Below are 22,678 nucleotides of genomic sequence, written 5' to 3'. Positions count from 1 at the left end.
GAATAACAAGGAGATCACAGAATGATTTTTAATATTTATTATTAATTTTGAATAAAAAGATAATGTAATTTACAGGAAGTGGATGTAGTTTGCATTGGTCAGGATAAGTATCCCTATTTCTTACAGTGATATCTTTTAGTCCTAAAATCTCTGGAGAGTTATTAAAACTTCATATTCATAAAGGAAGAATGACAGGTTTCCATCTTTACTAAGAAAAAAAAAAAAAGATTGGATCGAGATTCAAGGAGTGAAGAGGAAGAGAATAGAGTCTCCACTTACAGAGTTATTAGAGAAATATTAGCCCTCCAGAAACTAGGGAGGTTGGGACAGCTCTGGGCATTGTTGTTTGGAAAATAGTCCATATGTACACCAAACCAATGAATTGTAGGATATGAGAACTTTATTTCTTTATTTTTAATTGAGGTAGTCTTTTTTTTTTTTTCTTCTTTTTTTTTTCTTTATGTTTTGTAGTTCTGGAACTGAGAAGTGTGCTTAAGTATTACTAGATATATTCAGGAAGTAGGTTGGGATCTGGCTAATATTGAACAAAGCAGTTGGTTTGTACTGGTTAGTAGAAGTTAACAATTATGTTAGTTAGCCTATAGTTTGTTATAGTGGGCTAGCAGGTTTGAAATGACTATGTTGATACAGAGTGAGTTGACAGGGTAGATTTTGCACTCTAATTCCTAGCTGTGTATCACAGCTAGGGATCTGCTGGGTCACCATAAACATCCTGGTGCTATTGAAGACACCATAATAATGAGTTCTTGATCTTGAAATTCCACTCTAAAGTAAACTCAGATATTTTTTTTTTGGCCCTGCCTGTTTCCACTGGATATCTTTTGTGAAGGTTGATGGTAAGAACCCTTCTTCTCATTTTCTGCTTAAATCTATTCATGACTGTTTAAAATTTATTTGTTATTAAAAACCATGCACGTAGCTTTCTGTACCCAGTGCATTACCCATCAAAATGAGTACAAGTCTTTTCATCAGCATTAGTAAACTGGACCACGGTGATGTCGAACCAGATCTAAGTTGATATACATAGGAAATGCTCTCTAGGTTATCTTTGTTTATGTGGGGGTTATGAGGACATTTTAGTAGAACTGTTTCGCAGTATGCTCCTAATATATCTCTTTCCTCCCCTGCCTAAAGATCCCCAGTGTGCTCTGCCATTTGGTGCCTCATCTATTCTCAACGGAGCTGTGATTTGCGAAAAGGTTTCTGAGCAAATGTCAGGCGTTCAGCAGTGCCGTCTGATATGTCGCCAAGGCTTCCACAGCGCTTACTCCAGCACGTCGTTTCAGTGTGATTTGCTGCAGCACCGATGGGTCTCAGCTGCCCCGCTCTACCAGGCCTGCCAAAGTACGTCTGAACTGCCATGGGTTGGGAAGGGCACAGAGCAATGTAAATGGGTGTTCAAAAATCCTCCTTCATCATGAAGCTATATTATGAGTTATAACGATAGGACACAGTTATATGGGAGTTTCTAAATTAAGGTGCAGTAGATTAGTCCTGTCTTCTGCCATCTTCATCGCTGTCTTTTGACTGGTTATGCCAGAAACAGTCCCATTTTTCTGTAACAGCATAGTTATAAATAGTTATTCAATCTATATGCAGATTTTCCTTTGCAAGTTAGAAGATGTTGGCACCATGAAGCGGTTCTGATGGAAACACTTAGCCCTAGAGGAACAGATGAGCACCAGATGTTTGAATTTGGCAGAACCTGTATGTTTATTTGCATAATCAAGTCACTGTTACTTCTGCATCTTTCTGTAGCAATCTGTTCTTTAGGATTATTCTCTCAGTTAGATGGCTTGTAGTGTTTTTCAAACCATTTTTCTTTCAAGAAAAAAAGCAAACAAACACACCCTTTAAATCTTGGAAGAATCAGTTGTCTATTCAGAATGCGTGTAATTGAGATTTAATGTCGGTCTTTTCAATTATTTCAAACAGAGATAAGTTCCAATCAATACAGCAACTTCATAGCACTGCCTAACTCTGAGAAATGCAGATCTTGATGAAAAGTCTGTCAATTCATTGTCTGTCTGCAACAGATCTTCATCTCCAGAATGGGCTACACATGTTTTCTAGAAACTCCTGTATTAACACATCTCTACTCATATCCAAAGCTTTCTATTCTCAATGTAAACAATTTGAAACTTGAATTTCAGATTGAGGCTTTTGTTTGCCCTTAAACATATTTGGTACATATTTATACCATACTATGAGGTAATTTTCATGCTTGCCTGTTATGCTCGATTAACTGTTTATAAGGCCAGAGGGGAGTGTGTGGCAACCTAATACAAGCTTCTGTTTAACGCAAGCTAAGAGACTTCCCTCAGCAATTTGTTTTTGAAATAGAAGAGGGGGAAAAAAGACATCTGATGGTCATTCAATGAATGTCACAGTAATAGAGAATTCACCACACCACTTAACAATTTGTTCCAATGGATAATTACCCTAACTTTTAAAAACCTTATTTCATGTTCCTTATGTGTACACTTAGAGATTGTGGTTAAGTCAGCTCTTAATTACTCTACGATAAACTAAACAGATAAAGGGCTTTGTGCCTTTCAGGAAGAAGCAGGCTTTTATGTCTTTTGGTCCTTACAACCACTCTCCTTGGACTCTCTTCAGACTTTCCACAGTCATTTTGGGAGCAAGGGAGTGGGAATTGTGCTCCAGCAATGATGCTTGTGCGTGCTGTAGTGAGGCTCTGTAGAACTAGGGAGCAGGGGAGAGCTCTGCCACTTCTCCAGGCTGGTGGATACGCTGTGCCGAATCTGAGAGAACAAACTCTTTGAGAAGCCTGTGATCAGTATAACTCAGACAAGAATTTTCACTTTGTTTGTTTTTGTTTTCCCCTCCTGTCTAACTACTGTTTTAATAGGTTTTCATTTTGAGATTGACTTCACAGGTCTCTCAGTGGTTTGTGTGATTTGAGTCACTCTGGTTTGCTCTCAAAAAATCAGAAGGCCCTTCTCAGATATCCATGTCAAAGCTGTTATTCTGCAATTAAATTTATTCTCTCCCAAAGCTTGATTCCAAGTTAATTTAACAGGCTAGGTTTCTGAAAGCCTGTTTGAATTAGTATTAATTGCTGTAACCATTCATTTTCTTTTTAAATAGAAGTCCTGTATCAGCTCTTTCCTGATTTTAGCTGAGAGAAATGAAGGTTGACAGACCAATAATTCCTGTTTTTCTGTTTCTTTTCTGATTATTGACATAATGCCAGCTTTCATCTAGTTCTCTGTATGTTCGTATCTGCCAAGGCTTGTAATAAATCATCATTAGTGGTCCAAATCTTTCCGTATCCTTCTGTGAGTGACTGCTCCGGTGTAAAATGTATCTGTATTATATATATTGTCTTTTTTTTTTTTTTTTTTTTTCTCTAGTGCACAAAATATATATTTATCAAGCACTCTTTCTGCTTATTATTCACTGTGGACAACTCCACTGTTTTCACCTAGTAATGGTGAGATGTTATTGATGAAAGATAAAAATGCAAATCAATGTCATCTTTTCCTCAAAGTAACTTCAGAAGTCAGTTTTTATGTTAAATAGTGAGGCTAATAAATGCCCTTCTATTTATTTTTTAGAGCTCCAATTATTTCAGACAGTCCAAGCTCAAACACACTTTCAATTACTGCTACCTCCTCAGAAGACTTGTAGTTCTGACTATTCTGGATTACTTGAGGCATTCCAGATACTTATTTTAGATGAGTTGAAGGCTCGTGGTTTCTGTCACCTCCAGGTAATTTCAGTTCTGTTATTCAATAAATAAATAAATGTTGAGACACAGAATAGAACTTTGCATCTTCGAAAGAGAAAGAAGAGCAGAAAATACTATGAAATCTCTTATATGGATGACTAGGAAAGTACAATGTTCAGACTCACTGCCCCACATTGGCGGATCAGTTTAATTGTAGCCATAGAAGTCATATCACATCAGTCCAATATTTATTAAAATATGTTTTGATCAAAGTGAACATTTTGACTCTTCTTATAGTGAGTAAATAACCTGCTAAAGTTATATTCTCCTAATTCTATTTCTGTTCTTACTGGACCTTTTGAAAATGTTGCCTTGAGCATAGCACAGTGCAAATGAGCATGGAAAGACAAGAACTAGAAGACTCTAAGTTTGACTAACCTTAATTTCATTTAATATTGAATTAAAGGTAGATGCATTTGGAAATACCATCTCAGTTCCTGTCTGTGACAATTCCTCTGTCTATGTTGAATGTCTGAGTGTGGACCGCCTGGGAGTGAATGTCACGTGGAGGACTCAGCTGGAAAACATCCCAGCAAGTTCTCTCCCTGACTTACATTATATTGGTAAGTTTATCTCCAATGTTTCTGTGAAACAAACCTGCTTTGCTTCCTAACAGTTTGGTTTCCCCCCGCCTGCTCTTGGGAGGCACTAAAAAGGCAGCACAAATGCTCACTGACAGGGTCTTTCTTTATAACACTGGAGGTGTGTTTCTGAACCTTTGGTGTTATATTTTTCAGGCTGTGACTGCAGTGTGAAAAGCAGATAAAATTGAGTATTGCTTTCAGATAGCACTGGCTCTCCCAGCTTCTTTAACTGTCACTGAAAATTACTTTATCTGTCAGGAGCTGAACTGTCCTGGAGGTTAATTTCCAGTGGGCAGATTGTGTTCCTTATTGCGTTGTACTCAGAGAAACACAATTCACATAGTGCCAAAAAGATAAGTAATTTCTTCAAAAATGTGGTTTTCTTGGTTTTGTTCCTTTTTCTTTTTATTACATTACCTTTGACACTAAAGAATTACCTTTACCTTGTAAGTCCTAGAGCAAAGATGCAGAGTCCATTGACTGGTAAATCTTCACTGTGGTTTAAAATGAGTTAGAGACAGTGTAAATAACTTTCAAAACACTTGGAATTTCCCTTTAAAATAAAAGAAGTAAAAGACATATCCCAAGTTGAAATGTCCTTTATGCCAGCTTTTCTCTAGTTACAAAGCTTTGCAATGATGTTCCCAGCGCTAAATATAAATAACTCTGCCTGCACATGTTCTTCCCTCTGATTTTGAGGCATGGAGAGTTGTGCCCTACAGCCTGATCAGAACCAAGTTCAAAAGTCTTCAGGACCTGAACAGAGTGTGCAGTGGTCATGTGGTTCCTGGCTATAGTGTCTGTTTGTGTTTACTTCCATTCAGTTGTACCAGATCATAAAGAAAACATGGATATTAAGTGGTTTGTAGAAGGTGGATCAAAGTGCAAGTTTTTCTGGGTTTATATAGCAGTTTACTTCTGAAACCATTCTGCATTGAGGACGCTGCATTTTTGACCCTCTCCACACTATAATTTTCCCACAGTATTTAAAATTGCTTTTCAGGGAATGACTGTGTGGTTTCAGAAGAGGTAGTATAAGTCTAGTCTGGGGAGATCAGACAACTGTAAACACGCCGTCTGTATACTCTTGGCACCATTAACTTCCATTACTTTTAAAACAGCTTTGGGTCTTTCTGTTTGAGTTATTGTCTGCATCATCACTGGTGTATGTACACAATGAGTGAGTAAATTTGCTCTCTCAGTTGAAAATCTGCATTATTAAAATTGCTTAGATCTTTTCCTAGCTTCTCTATGGATAAGGGATAGGCCAGTAGGTCTCATGTGTGTGTGTGTGTTTTCCCCAGTGAAGAAGCTGAGAAAAAAAAATTGCTAATTGCTAAACAGAAGGACAGCACGCATACGTTTCCAACGAAGAACATTAAATCTAAATAATTCATGATTTCTTTGTTACATTTTTTTTTCTCACAGATATTTTCATGTATTAAATTCGGAGGTTATGGAAATCCCTTCCTGAGGGATCTTATGCTGTTTGGCTTGATAGCTTAGACCTCAGTTCTAAAAAATTTGAGGAGCACTTACAGAAATTTCTCTCTTTTCTGTTCAACAAACAAAAATACTAATGATTATAAAAGTGAACTTTTGCTGGATGAACATATAGTAAACAGTTCCTATCAGTGAGATTAGATGAATCCCTGTCCCTTATACAGCCAAAACTTTAAGCTTCTTTTTTTTTTTTCCTATGTATTCTTGCAATGAAGTATGAGACACTTAGTAGTTTAAATTGCCAAAATGGTGCAGCAAAGAAGGAACAAAGGAACAAAACCAGGGAAGCACTGCCATGCTTTACAGTATGCTGTGTCCCAGGAAGCTTTTCATTTACTGCCAGGTCCCACGTCAGGCAGTAAGCATGGCCCCAAGCTGGCCAGCCTTGCTGGAAGGGTTGAACCAAGGCAGCTGTGCTGCACCTGGGACACAGCTCAGGACTTCTTTCCTGGCTCTGGTTGATATGTGTATGACATTACCAGCTAGTCTGTGGCTGGGATGTCTGCCACAGTGCTGGATTGCTCTCTCGTGAGAACAGTTCCAAGATTTACCTGTCTGCTTGCTGTATATGAACATGTTTACTGTAGCTAAACACTTGTTATTATATGCTGCCTGCAATGGACACCGTATAGACATAGACACATAACACAACCCTCACAGGAGAGTCATATTTAGTGACAGTGTTAAGAATATTTTAACACAGGGAAATATCCTTAACTAAAAGAACTTCAGTTCCTTCAGTGGGTTCTTGCTGGCTTGACTCTTTGCTTGTTTTCTACACGTGAATTCCCTCCAGCTGCCATTTCTAGGTTATTTTTGCTTCTTTTACAGCTAGAAAATTCAGAAGGGTATTTGCTTGAATAAAAGGCTAATCTACTTATTCCTGCTTCCAGTTACAAGAAAATTTCTGGTAAAACCTTTGCAAAGAGTTATGGGTTATGTGGTAATCTCCAATTACTTCCTCAGGAGCTAAGTATCATTTTGGCCTGGGTTTGAACAAAATGGAATGCTATTTTGTTGATTGTATTATGTGCCAGTGCAGCAGAAGGGTAAATTGCTTAAAGCTGAAGAAAACAGAGAACTGAGAACACGAGGACACAGATGTCTGCTTATACACAAGATCTGTTCACTTCTTTAGTCCGTAAGTGTAAAAGCCTCAAGTTCCTCCTTTGCCAAGAGGGAAACAACATCTGCATGACAGCAAGCAGCTACAGACCAACATTCAGACAGAGAGGGCACCTGCACTGTCTGTGCTAGAAGTTTGGAATAATCTTTCAGGAAAAGCACGGTAGGGCTGTGGTCTGTTCAGCCCAGGCTGGTGGGCAGCACTGTGTAGTCAGAGCCTGGTACCTAGCTGTGAAATTCTGTCCTTGCTCTGAGAAGTGAGAAACTGCCCACGGGCTTCAGAGCAAAGTTGGGAAACTTGCCACGTGACAGTGCAGCAGTATGCTCATCTATTTGCCTTGGACACATCAGTCACAGCATAAATAAGCTTTGTGCAGTGTGCAAGGTGTAACATTCCTCGCATTCTCTTTACGTATTTAACATCCTCCCTGTGAAAATTCAACATCCAAGGTCATCGGTGTGCTTGCAAAACCTGAAGTACATAGCATGCAGGGCTTCCCATTTGCTGGGCTGTACGTCATCTGTAGCTGCCAGAGGTCCTCATAAACCATACCAACAGTTAGTTCTATGCCATAAAGCCTGCAGGGATAAACAGAACATGATAACAAAAAAAAAATCCTCTGGGAATACTGTTTCTTGTACCATTTCTGGTGCAGCCAAACTGAGGAATTTGTTCTTTCTCTAATGCTGAAAACTGTTCTGGAGCAAGTCATCAGAAGGAGAAGCTGCCTGGGCAACTAAGGGTATAGAAAGTAGCAAAGGTCCTCACTTATTTTCCAGCTTTAAACACCAGCTTCAGCAGCTGTGGAGAGAGTGTCTGTTGGGTAGGTGGGTATGTTCAATATCATTAGTGTGACAGAAGCTGGTTATTATGTAGTTACAGATGCCTTCAAAACCAAGTATATAAAATGCTAAACAAGAACTCAGTGATACCCACTGAAACAAGAGGAGCAAATCCGAATGTCAGACAATCAATCTGCTAAATGTTTCTAACACAGATATCATATTTTATTCTTCAATGCTTTAATTTTTGAATTTACTATATTTTGTTTGCACACATCACTGGGGAGCTGGGAGATGTTCTTTAAAGGTCCCTTCCAACCCAAACCATTCCATGATTCTATAAGCCTGTCAAAGTTCAAGAAGCATTTGGACAATGCTCTCAGACATATGGCTTGATTTTTGGGTCCTGCTGTGTGGAGCTAGGAGTTGGACTCAATGATCCTCAGGGGTCCCATGAAACCATGAACTTGGGATACTCTGTGATTTTATGACTGTTTCTTTAGCACCCTCCACATATGCTAAGATTAGTACTTTAATCTTATAGACACTGTACAGATTCATTCTCATCCATTGTTTGTTGACTTCCTTGTATTTTGTATTTGTATCCACCCATGTTTTTAATTTAAACTTCACCAGTCTTTATGTCATTGTCCATTTCCCTATTAGAAATCTCATATTATTTTGCTGTATTATTTCTCCCTTTAGAAAAAGCAATTGTTGGAGAAAATCTCATTGGAGCATTTATTAAAGAGATTGAGGATGGTGGATTTCTGCTGTATTTGGACTCCAAACAGTTCATAGCAGATTCGCTCATTGATTTTCCTCGGGATGAAGAATTTGATCTGTCCCCGAGCGTGCAGCTAGGATGTAGAAGTGGTTTTCGAAGAACTTCATCTCCTGGAAAAACCATCCCAAATGCACAAGGATGTGGTATGCCTCACTTTATCTTTCCCTTCTTTGATGATGTTAGGAATTAATATAAAGTTAGAAAATCATTAGTGAACTTATGCTTAATAGGTGAAAGGCATAAAGCATTGATGTGAATGGAAAAATCTGAGAGAGATGGAAATTACTGCTTTGCTTTCTGTTCAGTCATTTCATTGCAGATAGAGTAGGCATCATGACACTGACATTAAATGGAAGGTTTCGTAAACATTTCTTGGGATTTTTTAGATCTGTCTGGTATTAGACGGTCTTTCAATATTATACATGATACTTGATAAGAAGATTCTGCAAAGATAATGTAGCCAGTACTTTGTATGATGTTACATCACCCGGGATAGAAACCTAGCTACAAAAATGTCAAAAGTCCTGAGATTGTCAATTCTTGGGCCAAGTCTGATCCAGCTCATGCAGAAGCTTTCTCCTTGCTGGCCAACACCCAGACCTGATTGAAATTCTGCCCTCTTTTCATAATCTTTCCTTCTGTTTAGTCTGCTTCCCTGGAATGGGCTGTCTTTCTGTCAACATCCTGCTCAGGGCTGCCAAGCCTGCCTCTTCACAGGATCCCTGGGGCTGTGCCTGGCACTGCTGTGTACAGGTCATGCTGCCAAAAAGCCTTTGCTTTGACCTCCCCACTCTTACTTCTATCTACATCAACCCTCTGATAGTGCAACCCTGGTTGTCCTTGTTGGCCCAATGAGCCAATGAGTGATTCTGTGCCTTTCTGATGTCATTTTGAGATTTTGGGGAATAGAAGAGCCAGTTCTACGTATCAGAGCAACAAGTATGGAGTAAGTTTTCCCCAAAAAGGAATATTTTCAGATAGGTAAACCTTCAACACTAATCGGTTAGAGAGATTCTAAGGAAAACTCAAAGCACCTGAAAAGAATTTAGCTCTTTACTTGGTACAGTGGTTCTCTTCAAGTTAGGAGAGCATTCTGATGCTTAGCTGATTGCAAGAGAAAAAATAGATGATTTTCAACTGCTGCCATCAAAGGATCTGAATAATAATGAAAAGAGGAAAGACCTATTCTTTGGCTTAAAAGTATTTCTGTAAACTTAAAACCAACTGGGTTAAGTGCTAGCAGCAATTTAGGGAAACTCAGCTTGAGCTCATATATGTTTGTGGATCTTGCAACTACATTCATGTACATATCAATTCAGTTAACAGAAAGCGAGCATAAAAACAACTCATACGTTTTCAAACTCCAGTACAATTATTGTGGCTGAAATGCTGATGTACCCAAAGTGAAATTACCGCTTTGTGCATAAGCCACTGCATGCTGTCTGGTTTCCACCAAAAAGTCTTTGAAGGCTCCTGTTGGAGGAAAAGGGTTACAGAGGAGAACCATCATGTAGGAGATCTTATTTTCAAAGCTCAGTGGCACCTTTCTTCAGCTGTCATTTTTATTATTACTTTGTAGGAATGATCTCAGAGAGAACAGCATAAAAAAAAGTGACAGTGTTATTTATTCCTAAAGAAAATACCACTGAGAATACCTTCCCTTGGTTTTGCCATCATATTGTTCTGTTTAACATTATTAAAAATGAAATAATAGTACCTTATGACTCTAATTTGGTAGCTGGAATAAGAACAAGTTTTTTATTTTTTATTTTTTTTTAATTCCCAAACAAGTCATCTCTCTTGATTCTTATATGTTAAAAAGGAGAAGAAAAGAAACACAAAAAGTAATAGTGCAGTGAAGCATTGAAGATCTTACCTTGCTAACAGCAGGGATATTGGCAAACTTGCTTCTTTGCTTTTTGAAATATTATGTGACTTGAATCCTGATAAAAGATGCTGAGATGGAAGCCCCCTAGTCTAAGAACATGTCTGTGCTCAGCCTCTCTGCTTTTTCTCTTTCCCTCAGGAGAATGAGTATGATACCTGTTGTGGGTTTAGCTGTACGATTTCTGAGGTGCCTTCTAGGTCCATTGATAGGAGAATGAGTAATTCTGTGGAGTGGTTAAATCATCTTCCCATACATCCAAATGTCTGAATTTTGTGGATTTGCATTAAATGATGTAATGATGTAATTTCTAACTAATGTGAATTTGCTAGAAGAGAAAAACAGTAGCAGATATGAAGGTTGGTGTGTGCTGTGCTTAATTTGGTAACACCTGAATTTAGAGGCGGGAGTCTAACCAGGTTGAATGATGAGCTGCTTTGCCTTTTATCAGGCGCATCTTTCTGGGCAGGCAAAGATTGAAAACTGGACAGGAGATTTTGTTGGTATATCTTTTTTTCTTTCCTTCAGCTTTGAACATATGCTTTTAAGGCAAGGGCTTCAAAGTCCTTGCCCATGAATCAGTTCTGAACTGCTGCTCTTTTCAAGTCAGACCGTTCAGTGTAAGTTGTCTGCAGTTTCAGCTCATCTCCATGGTCTGAAACACTTCAGATTTTGGTTGTTTATACACACCATGCAGAAAAAGATTAACTCCTACTGAGAACATGTAACAACTTTTAGTTACTTACCAAGATGTACTGTTGTACTAATTTAAGGCATCATTATTTAGTAAGCAGAATCCATCACTCAGGGCAAAAGAACTTGCAGTGAACTGGATCTTTGTGCCAAATATTTCCTGCCAGGGATAGAGGCCTCTAGGAAGCAGTGCATTAATTTGCCTTGTTTGTTAGTTCATAGACATTTGCATCAGCTAGCTTTAGAGGAAGGCACTCAGTAAAACAGACATAGGAAAGTGGAAAGGAGGATGTTCCTGCTTCACATTTTGGCAGAGATTTCCTATTCAAAGATGCCATGATGGACATACTGCTGAATGCTGTTTTATGTTGTAGGACCATGGTTTTTAATCTAAACATGGCATTTAAGAATTCTGCTTCTGGTTCCTCTGTGATGCAGGTTTTTTGTTTGGTTTAGTTTTATTGTATGCATTCTGTATGTGTAAATGTGTACATAATCGGGTCTTCTATCCTGTCTTGGTCTGTTTCTCTTCTTTTCCTCCCCTCTCCCCCTGTTTAGTTCACGAGGAAAACCTGAAGGCTGCTTGTGAGTTACCTTTGTTTTACTATATTTTTTATGCTTGTTTCTTTTATGATTTGGAAGTCTGGGTAAATTCTATCAGGAGTGCTTTGAGCAGAACATAACCCAAACCAAATACAATGCTAGATTTATAGTCACACTGGCAGCTCAAGACTTCATTAGTAATTATTTGAATCAATAATGTGATATTCCAAAAGTTTCCAGTATCTGATGGGAGGAAAGAGTAGTGCAAGCATTAGGTAATGTCCAGTTGCAACACTTTCTTAGCATGCTTAGTGTGATGCTCACGTGCAGCATCCGGGGATTTATTTTTGGAGATTTTTATTTTTAATAGATATATTTATATTTAATTTAAATGTTATTAATTTTATTGTATTATTCTAATTTTATTCCTTTCCCCCCTTGTTATTTTAGGAAAATTAAGTATGGATCTGGTTGTTAGCTCTGAGATTTTGCCTAGTGGCTATCCTCCAGTTTCTTACCTAGTTAAAGCAAATGAAAGCCTGAAAGAGTTGAGCTTGATGGTTTGTCTGACTTCCAGAGCCAAACTTAATCTACCCATACTTGTGTTGAGTGTAATGTATAGCTGATGTGACACATGCCTTCAAGAGTTACAGATTCTATAAAACATGGTTCCCTGCACCATATTTTTTGCTATTCTTTGTGTCCTTTTGTTAACTTAATGTGTGAAACAAAAGGCACAAAAGGCAATCTTACTTCATTAAGGAAAAGGACAGAGGATAGGAGATACAGCTATTATATTTGCATCATGATTGTAACTACAAAAAGAGGAAGGTGCTTTGAAACACTTGATTTCCTCCTTTTAAAACTTCAATTGCTTAATTAGTCTCTCTCATCCTTTGTAGTTTGCCTTCAATTTAGGCATGTATTACTCATTTCATTTTAATTTCTTGTACTGCTGTTCATTTGCAATGCTTATGATCTTTCTTCCATGGGTTGGAAAATGTCTTTAAAATGTATCAGACACGCTTGGGTATTAGGTAATATGCATGGGAATCCTGTCTCTGTTTTTTTTTTTTTTCTTTTTTTTTTCTTTTTCTTTTTTTCTTTCTTGGTTTTGTAATGGATTTTAGATGTTTTATACTTAGAGCAATTGCCTTGATATCTATCTGGGAGGAAAATTTCAGTCTCTCTGTAGCCTCATCCTAGACTTTCCCATTGGACCATTTAGAGCAGGTGAAAGAAGATATGATCATTTTTATCCTAGATCTATTTTTAGTCCATTAAAATTAGGTGCTCCACTAAGTTATATTAATTTACATTCCAGTGTGCTGGCCAGAGCAGCAATTCATCATATGGGTTGTAGTGGAGACGGCCAATTTTCCATTATGGTTTCTCTCTAAGACAAGCTTAAACTGCTGTCAAGACGTAGGGCAAGAACAAACATGAAGTTTTGTACGTTGTCAAAGTTCCAAAATATACATTTGATAGTGTTTTGAAGGAAATCTGTGTCTGGAAAACAGCTGTGAAATAACAACTAAAGGTATTGTCCTGCAACCGTGTCTGTGTCTTCTGCTTTAATGATCATCTGAATGATCTGGATAGAAAGACAGTATTGCATGACCTTCCAGAAGACGAAGAGGTTTTTTCTGCAATATGTAACAGGTCATCTGGAAATATTATTTCTGATTTGTTCTGAAAATTATATTTTCAGAATAATTGTATTTTCAGTCTAAGAATATCTTTTTGTTTTGTATTTGAGTTGTCATGTGCACAACTAGTGGCTTTTAATCCAGCCATTATTATTTAGCTTGGAAGCACTTACGAAAAATTTCATTTCCAGGCATTCTGAATGAAAGTGTTACCATGCCGTAAGTTTATGTATGATGTTCTGGGAATTCATGCTCATTGGAGTCTTTCTGTTTCTGTCTGTAGTGTTTCTAGAAGTTCCTCTATTTGTAGCTTGGGTTCCTTTGTTTTCTTTCATGACCCATCCACAAAGCGTGTTATCTTATTACAAATGGATTTGACAGTATTCAGCCATATTCCAGTCATCAGTGAGTTTAATAAATGTTTAAGGAGTGTTTACCTGTATTATCCCACTTAGAAATACAGATATTGAAAGCTTGAAGTCTTGGCAAGACCAGCAGCCTGATATACACATGGTGTTTGCACACAGGGGTGTGCAAAAGCCTGAAGTGATTGAATTCCAAAAGAATAATGATGTTCTTCTCTTTGCAGTTGTTTGTCCTTCAGGCAGTCATTTCCAGAATGGTGAATGCATTCCCTGCCCTCTTGGTTACTACCAGTACCAGACAGGACGTTCCTCTTGTATCAAGTGTCCAATGGGTAAAACTACCAGCTCTTATGGGGCATTCAGCATTGATCACTGTAAGTTGAGCTAATTTTGTCCTTGTTCTCTGTATCCTGCCTTCAAATAAATAATGGATTTTTCATCTGTAAATTTAAAAAAAAATAATTAAAAAAAATATTATATGAATATGATCCCTTCTGCATACATTTGAAGACATTTTTCAAGGACAGAACAAACTGTCTGGTGTTTTGACCCAAAATGCATGAGAAATGAGTGGTCAATATCATCCAGGATGTTGTGGTTCCTTAAAATGTGTTCATTGTCCTGAAGAATTATATCTGGGTATTCAGTCAGTGAGAAACATCTCGTATAGTTCATTTATTGGCATTTTCATGAAGACTAAAGAAGTTTTGTCCAGCTTTTTCAAGACCCTGTTTTAGTATAAATACTTCTTGGAGCAACTGTTGATATGTTCACTAAAGTCGGTGTATTTATTTTAAATTACTTACTTTTGGATGCAGTTCCATAAAGAAAATTACTTGTTAAGCTCATGGATAAAAATAAAAAGTAAGTAGTAAGAATGAGTTTCATGGTTATATGGGTGACTACCAGAACTGCTTTGTTTTATTTCAATCCATGCATTCTCTTGGGTGACATAAAAATACAGATTTATGTTAATGCACCCTGACATGAATTAGTTTTTGCCTAAAGAAGACATCGGGCTGTGTAGTCAGTTTTCACTTGCATATCTGTGTTCCTAGTGTAGGTATTGGTCTCAGGTGCTTTATAGTTTACTCCTTAGGTGTAGTTTTCTTTACTGCAAGTGTCTGGAGAAAGCCAAGCCCCTGCCCAGTATTCATCTTACCTGTGTGCTGAGTCTCAGCCCTTTGCAAAGGGCTATATAGTACACATTTAGTTTCTTCTCTACTTCTTTCTTTGCTGTTTTCATGCAAAACCTGAAGAGTTTACTGAATTAACAGTCAGATTAAAAATAAATAAATAAATAAATAAATAAATAAATAAATAAAATATTGACTCGCAAACATAGCACAGGAAGACTGGAGAACAGGTGTGTTTCCCTTTCTGCTTATTACCCTATTTTTCTCCCAGAGATTATGCCTCTGTGGTAAGAATGCCTGAGCTGCATGAGAAGTGTTTCCTAAACTACCTTAGCTCTTAGCTCAATATATTGAAGTGAAATAGTGCTGATGCTGGCACGTTTTGATAACTGGTCTCTGGTCTCTGGTGGTTGCTTTGTACACAGATAATCCACCCTTGCTCCAGTAGCATCTCCAAATAACATGCAGGGCATGAAACTGGTAAACTAAGCCTGCCAGATTTAGTCCACCTGGGATTTTCTGCTGCTGCCTTTGATGTTGCTCAAATTTACAGGTTTCTTTACCTACAAAGACCAGATACCTGGTAACTAAAAGTTTCTAAATCATAAACTATGTTGAAAAGTGGTTGGAAAGATGCTGCTAATTAAAATCAAAGTGATTAATTCTTTCTTTTTCTAAGAATATAGAGTGAGGACAATACTTTCCACTGAAAGAGAGATTTTTTTATTTTTATTTTTATTAGTAGATAAATGGATGTGATGGCTCTTGTGCTGTTCTTCATTACATTTCAGGAATCCTTTACAACAGGCATTAAACAAACCGATATGAAAATATAGTTTCTTCTGTGTGTTACTTTGTTTTACTTTTTTTTCTTTTTTTTTTTTTTTTTCTTTTTTTTTTTTCTATTCTTAGATCAAGGCAGATTGGTTCCATGGCAGAAAATCCTAAAAATGCTTGGCATGCGAATTACAGTAACAACAAGGAAGTGAAATTAGCATGTTTCAAAGCATGAAATACTATGAAAATTAATTTTCAGTGAAGTCTCTGCTGTACTTAGAGCTTTTTGTCCTATTGGTACGCTGAAATCCAGTGACAGTGTCATCAGGCTTCCTTCTTTTTCCCTGTTTACTCATAACAGGTATCACTTACTGTCAAGGCAACAAGCAGGGTTTGCAGTGTGATGAAGAAGGCCAGTACAAACCTTCCCAGCAAGACCCTGACAGTAAGAAATCCTTCTGTGTCGATGACCTTGGAACAGCACTGGAATGGACTGAAACAGATGATCTCCTTACAGACAACCAGTGCCTATGTAAGTGCCAGAATACTTGGATATGTTGTCATCCATCATAAGCGAAATCTGCTTATGAAAAGACTCAATGCTCCACAGCTGGCTTGCCAGCTTACTTTCCCACAATTGTGGCCTCTGCCTTAAGCCACATTCCTCCTTACTTTTGTTTTTCTTGACTGCACTATGGAAGTTGTTTCCTGTAAGGGAAGAGAGACAGTTTTCTTGTGCTCTCAGATGGCTGGCAGCTTTTAGCATTTGCTGCTCTCCTGCTCTCTGCTTGGAAACCCAACAAGAATAATGAGTGGGCTAATGGGAAAGAAGCAGAATGATGAATTTCCTTGTAAAATTATCACTCGTCAGTGTGTTCCTGTGAAACAGACTGTTTTACAATGACCTCATAGCTGTGGCATAATGTCACCGTCTGGGCTCCTACTGTATGGTATCTGATTTGGTGAACATATCCTTGTAAACTGAGAGAACTTACTTCTGCTTGAAGACAATTGTGAAGTGCTAGTTCCCAAAGATAAATAATGTAGAAAACAAAACAACAACAGCAAAAAATCCCTCAAAGTAAATATATATATATATATATATATATGTAAACAAAAACAATGACAAAAAAAACAAACACAACCAACCACAATATTCTTAGAAATTGCTTAAAAGCATTTCCTTACTACTTCAGTACTTCTGGGGGAGCCTTTGGAACAGTGGAACTGGGCTTCAGACAAAATGAAATAAAACAGTTGGCACAAAGTCAAGGTAGAGAACAATTTGTTGAAAGTCCAAAGAAAGAGTGATACAAAGTAAGTGCTTCAGCAAGCTGGGTATAGTACATGTAAGCATACATTAGCGATCTATCACAGAAGTCATCTATCAAATAATCCCCAGACTGCCCGCAGTAAGGTCTAATTATGCTTCTCAGCCCCAAAGCTTTTGCCTTGCCCAAAAATTACCCTTCCAGAAGGTTTTATTACTCATTATACAATTGGTATCAAATTCTATGAAATATTCATTTTAGAAACTGATGTCATGGTGTGCTCTGAATCAGACAAGTGTGATCAATGGAAGGAGTGTGAAATGAAAGCCCTTGTTCGTAAAGAGGTTGCAAAACTATTTTCAGTAAAACTAGCTATTTTTTCTCCAAGTATACTTGGAAACTGATTGTAGGTATGAACATGAAGTGTTAGCCTGTAGTACTTTGTCACTGGGTAATTGGGATGTTTCTCTGGGCAGAGGGCTCACCGACAGAAGAATTAAGCAGCTGTTACTTACCTTGAGCAATTCTGCATGAGCATTTCTGACTTGGTCCAGGAAGGAGTGGTTGCAGATTTCTGTGCTTATTTTGATGGATCATAATAGAAGAGATCATTAAAAATAGATAGATAATGTTGTAAGTCTTGACAATTTTAGAGTTAAAAAAAATAATAAAAAACAACAAACTCCAAAGAAATCCTGTTTTATGGTAACTGAAAGGCTGATTTAATTTCATTTTTTTCCTTCTGCATTCCCAGAAAGCACTATTTAAACTGAAACCAATTATTTCTAAGTTTACTTTCCCGTCTCTTCTATTTCCCTTAAATGAATTCAGGATGCTACAAGACAGAAGGGTCTGAAGGCTGATCTTGCTTTGACAGGAGGTTGGCAATTGGGATGGGTCAGTAAATAATCTGACTATTCTTTGTTTTTTCAAGGCTGCAGTGGGAGAAAGAATTTCCTTTTATCAATGCACAGTAATAAGCCTTAACAGCACGTGTTCATTCTTGTTCTCGTTCTTGTTATATTTTAAGCCACACTTAACCTTTGTTGCAATAGCAGGGATGGGATCTAGAGCTTTACTCTCTAGTGATGTGTGAGATGAAGGAGAATTTCTGCCACACACTGAGCTTGTGAAATGAGTACTTATATGCCTGTTGGGAAGAGGGCAATGTCAAGTAACAAGTTTGTGAAAATGCAAGCTGGTAGAATATTTTTCATCAAACAGCTACGTATTTTTGATAAAATAGTTTTATGAGCACATTTCTTGTTTCCTCTTATTTCCTGTTAAGACAAAAAATTCAAGAATCAAAAAAAAAAAAAAAAGGAAACCGTTCAGTTTAGCAGTGTTTTCAGCTTAATGTTTACTTACACATTCTATCTCTTCTCTACTTTTCTCCCATATTATTGAAAGAGGGAAAATGGAGGGATAGGATGATGGAGTATTTGGATTTAAAAACAAACCAAAAAGCAGAAGAAAAGAAAAGCATTTAAAATGTTTGCAATTTTTCATTAGAAATGAGGGCAGTGAACAGCACAAAAATATGGCTTTTCAGTTTTATGAAAATATGTGAACTCTGTTCTCAACTGGACATCACTGAAGGTTGCAGAGGTAGAAGGAACTCAGTTTAATGCAAAATAATACTATTACTTATATTTTGGTCTTTTGTATTCATAGGAAGAATGATTGTTTATACAATCATTCACCCCTCTCCCCAGCTAAGCTGGAGTGCTGTTTATACAATCATTCACCCCTCTCCCCAGCTAAGCTGGAGTGCAAGAACTTTTTGTGTTTGGCTTGCCCTCATGTTCTTTCTGAGCAGAAATGATGGTTTTATCAAAAGCACCTGCTGACTCAGCCCTGACAACTGTGGACATTTGCTTCTGATTTAGTCTGACTGTTTAGCTGTAGGAGTACAAATGATTGTTCTAAGAACTTATCTCTGACTTTTATTTTGCGGTTTATCCGGACACATCAAGGAGAAAGGCCTGGGATCCTATGGCTGAGTCTCTGCACCCATGTGGTCAGGGAAGTGAAGGTCTGAGCCTCCAGCAGACATCTCCAGTAGGCTGAGATCAGAAACTCCTGTTTCTTATCTCTTTAAGGTCTAGCCCAGGTGTTAATTGCAATGAGCCAGAGGTCTGCATTGATTTGATTAGTCTGGAGAAAAGGAGACTGAAGGGAAGACACCATCCTTTTCTACTATTACCTGAAAGGAGTTTGCAGTAAGGAGGATGTTGGTCCCTTTTCTGAAGTGACGAGCGGTGGGACGTGAGCAAAATGTCTCACTTTGCACCAGGGGACGTTTAGGTTGGGCTGCCCAGGGAAGTGGTGGTGTCCCCACCCCTGAAGGTATTTAAGAGACATATGGACGTGGCACTTAGGGAAATGGTTTTGTGGTAGGACTTGGTAGGTAAGGTTGATGGTTGGAGTTGATGATCTTGAAGATCTGTTCTGACTTAGATGATTCTATGGCTTCATGATTTTGGGACATTTTGAACAGAAGCCTGGACAATACAGGGTTGAAGCTAAGTCACCACATTGTTCCCTTCTCCTTCGTATATTGTGCACATTGGAAAGGTATTAATTTTTCAGCTGGAGGACACACTGTACCAAAAAACATTGCTAATACAGGTAATATAAACCTGAGCAGGATGGTGGTGATGCTACTCTGTGTCCCTTCACTAAGCTGTAATCTTCTTGAGGGCACAGACAAAGCCCTTCTGGAGCTTAAATTAGATACCTTGCCCCATTTGGTGACCTTTGGATTTCTCATCACTAGACCTCATGAGCTTTTCCCAGTTTGTGAACAGTGTTTCTTGTTGGACTTCTTTACACTCATGTGCAGTGGATCCAAGTCAGAGAGAGTAAAGTCAAGCGACAGTCCAGAGTTAAATGTTCAGTGAGGGAGTCAAAAAGGAGCATGCTGGCTATATTACCTGGGACGCATCCCTGAGCTTAAAGTTAGGGGAGAACACTGATGTTGTGCTCCTCTACACGAATAATAAGCTCCTAGATTTCCTTTCTAGGCAAGTTCTGTCAGATCTGTCTCTTATTTCAGTGACTGATTTGCAGAAAATTGGTTCCCCTGTTGACTCAGTAGTTGGATTTGTGCCGTGAACAAGTAATAGGAGATGGGAGATAACGAGTCTGCTGTTGGCTGAGAAGTCTCACTTGAATATAAACTCCCAGGCCACTTCTGGCTAACAGGTTTTGAAAGATCTTGTGATATTGTTTTTGCGGAATAGAAATTATATCCTCAGTCCTACTGCTTCCTGTGTTATCTTTGGAGTTTGGGTACATCATTTTATGAGCAAACACCTTTCCGTATAAAACACTTGAATTTTCATTTCTAGGTAAATTCTCTTTATATCTCTGCATCATGGATATTTTTTTTTCTTCTAGTGCTCAGAAAATTTGAGAGAGTTCCTGCTTCCAAACTTCTTTATGGGTCAGAAGATGTTCAAATTCTTCAGCCTCAGTCACTCAGGAGAGACCTGCCAGGTCCAGCTTTTCAATGCATTTCAGGTGAGGAAAACTCTCAGAAAATCGGTACCAAAAACAGAAACCCCCAAAGAAAATTATAATCCTTTTGTATGATGGACTTATTATTATGTTCCTAGATGAACTATGTCTCTTGCAGTTCAGTGCAAATTCACTGCAGAGTATTTACAACTTTTGCTAACCTTGGTTCAGTCAAGAGGTTGCTCTTTCTTCTAAAAGAAGTCTTCTGACTTTATGTACCACTTTAGGCAAGTCATCTGAGTTTAAATCAAGTTTACGATATGGATGAGAGCCAAGATTCAGACCAGGAAACATTGATCAGATTTTCCAGATGTGCAGACAAAAAAGGATTAGGTGTTCAGCACATGTGAAAACCAAGATCTTTGCTTCTTTCCAAATTAACTGATTGGCATATAAAAGAGGAATAATCACCCTTGCTTTCATCAGGAGGATATAGTAAGCAGTGCAAAAGTATTCCTCTGTCAATTCTTACAGTGCATGTACTGTATGCATTTGGACACATCATATTATTGGTTTGTATTAATTCAAAATTTAGTCTTTCAAACTCTCATCTAAAACTACAGGGAATCAGTGCACTGCTGTCAGGGTGCCTTGCCTTGTGTCTCCTAGTGCTTCAGACCTGTCAAGAGAGGCAGAGGTGTTGCATTCGAAATAAAAACACCCTGGCTGTAATACTACAGGTGGCCTGGGCAAATACCACAGATATTTGATAGTCACTGGCTTTGTATAACATGCCTTGGTCTAGTTCCATCAGTCATCTTTCACACCAAGAGGTGAATTTGTAAAGCCTTGTGTGTGTTACTAGAATGATTTTCATCCACCAGATCATCTCCTAGCTAGTTAGTGTAAGTTTTTTTGCATCTTCCTTTGAAACTGGACACCCTTAAAAGCAAGCCAGTGAACAAGGCACTCCAGGCATGAACTTAGGGAGTTTATACTAAAGGTAACATCTTTATTTCATAGATAAAGGAAACAGTTTTGCCTCCTGTTTTAGGAGCAGAGCTTCGGGAGCGCATTAGTGGTGTTGGGGCGATAAGTGTATGGCCAGAAGGATCTTCAACCAGTCCTAACCATAGAAAGGGATGGCAGCTTGGTCCCCTACACTTGTCAGCATGATTTCAGAATTCAGTGTTTCCCTCCTTCCTATCACGCCAATATTGATCACAACCTCTTTGCCTTGCAGTTACTGTCTTGAGCATATATGTTAAGTGTTTTGTATGAGTCTTCCCTGCCCTCCTCAGGCAAAATTATCCAGCAGACATTAAGTGTTTGGATAGGTGGTTAGACTTGACTCAGCTGTTTGTATCAGGAGGTGAAGAATGCCCAAAAAAGTTTTTGCAGCATATAACTTAAAAATCTAATCTATACTAAAATAATTATAAGTTAAGGTTCATCTGGCTAATGATATTCACGTGCTTGCCATCTGATAGAGGTATGAAAAATTGGGTAAAATGCACTAAACAGAGGAATTCAGCACAGAAATTATACAGATGAAATGCCAGGAAACTTAAGGTTTATTTCTTGCTTTTCAGACTGTGAGAAGGAAGAAGCATGCAGTTTCGTGACTGTAACCCCTGCTGGTTCTGAAGCTGTGTGTGAATTATACAGTGCCTCTGAAGTCAACTTCAATTGTACCACCTCTGGATTGGTAAAAATGATGATATTTAAATATCTGTGTTTGTCACAGTACTATAGGTTCAATATAATTGGAAGACGTCATAGAAGAAAGGCAGAGGGTTACCTGACTACTAGTACATTGTTATTCGTTGTGGCAGTTTATTTTTTTGAAAAAAAAACTTTTCTGAAAGTTTATAAATAAGCTACACCTATATGTTCCTTAAAGTGGCATCTGAATGCCTCAGTATTTGCATGAAACACCAAACAGTTCTTAAAACCTGCTGAGCACCCACAGTCTGGAAGTCAGGGTAACTTAAAATGGATTTTATCTGAATAGTCAAAACTAGAAGTATCCAGGTCAGTAATATCCAGGTCAGTAATCCAGGTCACCTGAGACAGTCATCATTTCTCAGTCCTTTCCACTTGTCAAGGTTTTAAGTCATATGCTCTTCATCACTTTAACAGCTTCATACTCACTGCTATCTAAACACAGGGAAGTGGTACTGAAGATGAGCTGAGGTTTTAGTTTTACAGACTGAAAAGCATCCACACTGGGCCACAGCAAGCTGTGGTGGTTATAAACTCTGTGTGCTAATTCCTCCTTCTGTTTACAACTAAGAAAAATGTGTTTTGGTAGAGGAAACAGGTCCTGTTGCATTTATT

The 22,678-nt window shown here is 38.1% G+C and overlaps 1 protein-coding gene across 1 annotated transcript in view; it reads left to right on the top strand.

Annotated features, from left to right (window-relative positions):
- Positions 1 to 22,678, top strand: part of TG (thyroglobulin) — a 153,479-nt gene that overhangs the window by 27,298 nt on the left and 103,503 nt on the right. The window contains exons 17-24 of the mRNA XM_072034290.1: positions 1,156 to 1,365; positions 3,603 to 3,757; positions 4,182 to 4,338; positions 8,476 to 8,700; positions 13,917 to 14,066; positions 15,967 to 16,137; positions 20,279 to 20,401; positions 21,931 to 22,046. Of these exons, the coding sequence (XP_071890391.1) occupies positions 1,156 to 1,365; positions 3,603 to 3,757; positions 4,182 to 4,338; positions 8,476 to 8,700; positions 13,917 to 14,066; positions 15,967 to 16,137; positions 20,279 to 20,401; positions 21,931 to 22,046 (1,307 nt within the window). The remainder of the gene's footprint in view (positions 1 to 1,155; positions 1,366 to 3,602; positions 3,758 to 4,181; positions 4,339 to 8,475; positions 8,701 to 13,916; positions 14,067 to 15,966; positions 16,138 to 20,278; positions 20,402 to 21,930; positions 22,047 to 22,678) is intronic.

This window comes from Anas platyrhynchos, chromosome 2, assembly GCF_047663525.1.
Source record: "Anas platyrhynchos isolate ZD024472 breed Pekin duck chromosome 2, IASCAAS_PekinDuck_T2T, whole genome shotgun sequence".
NCBI lineage: Eukaryota > Metazoa > Chordata > Aves > Anseriformes > Anatidae > Anas > Anas platyrhynchos.
This window is presented reverse-complemented; position numbering and strand designations above follow the sequence as displayed.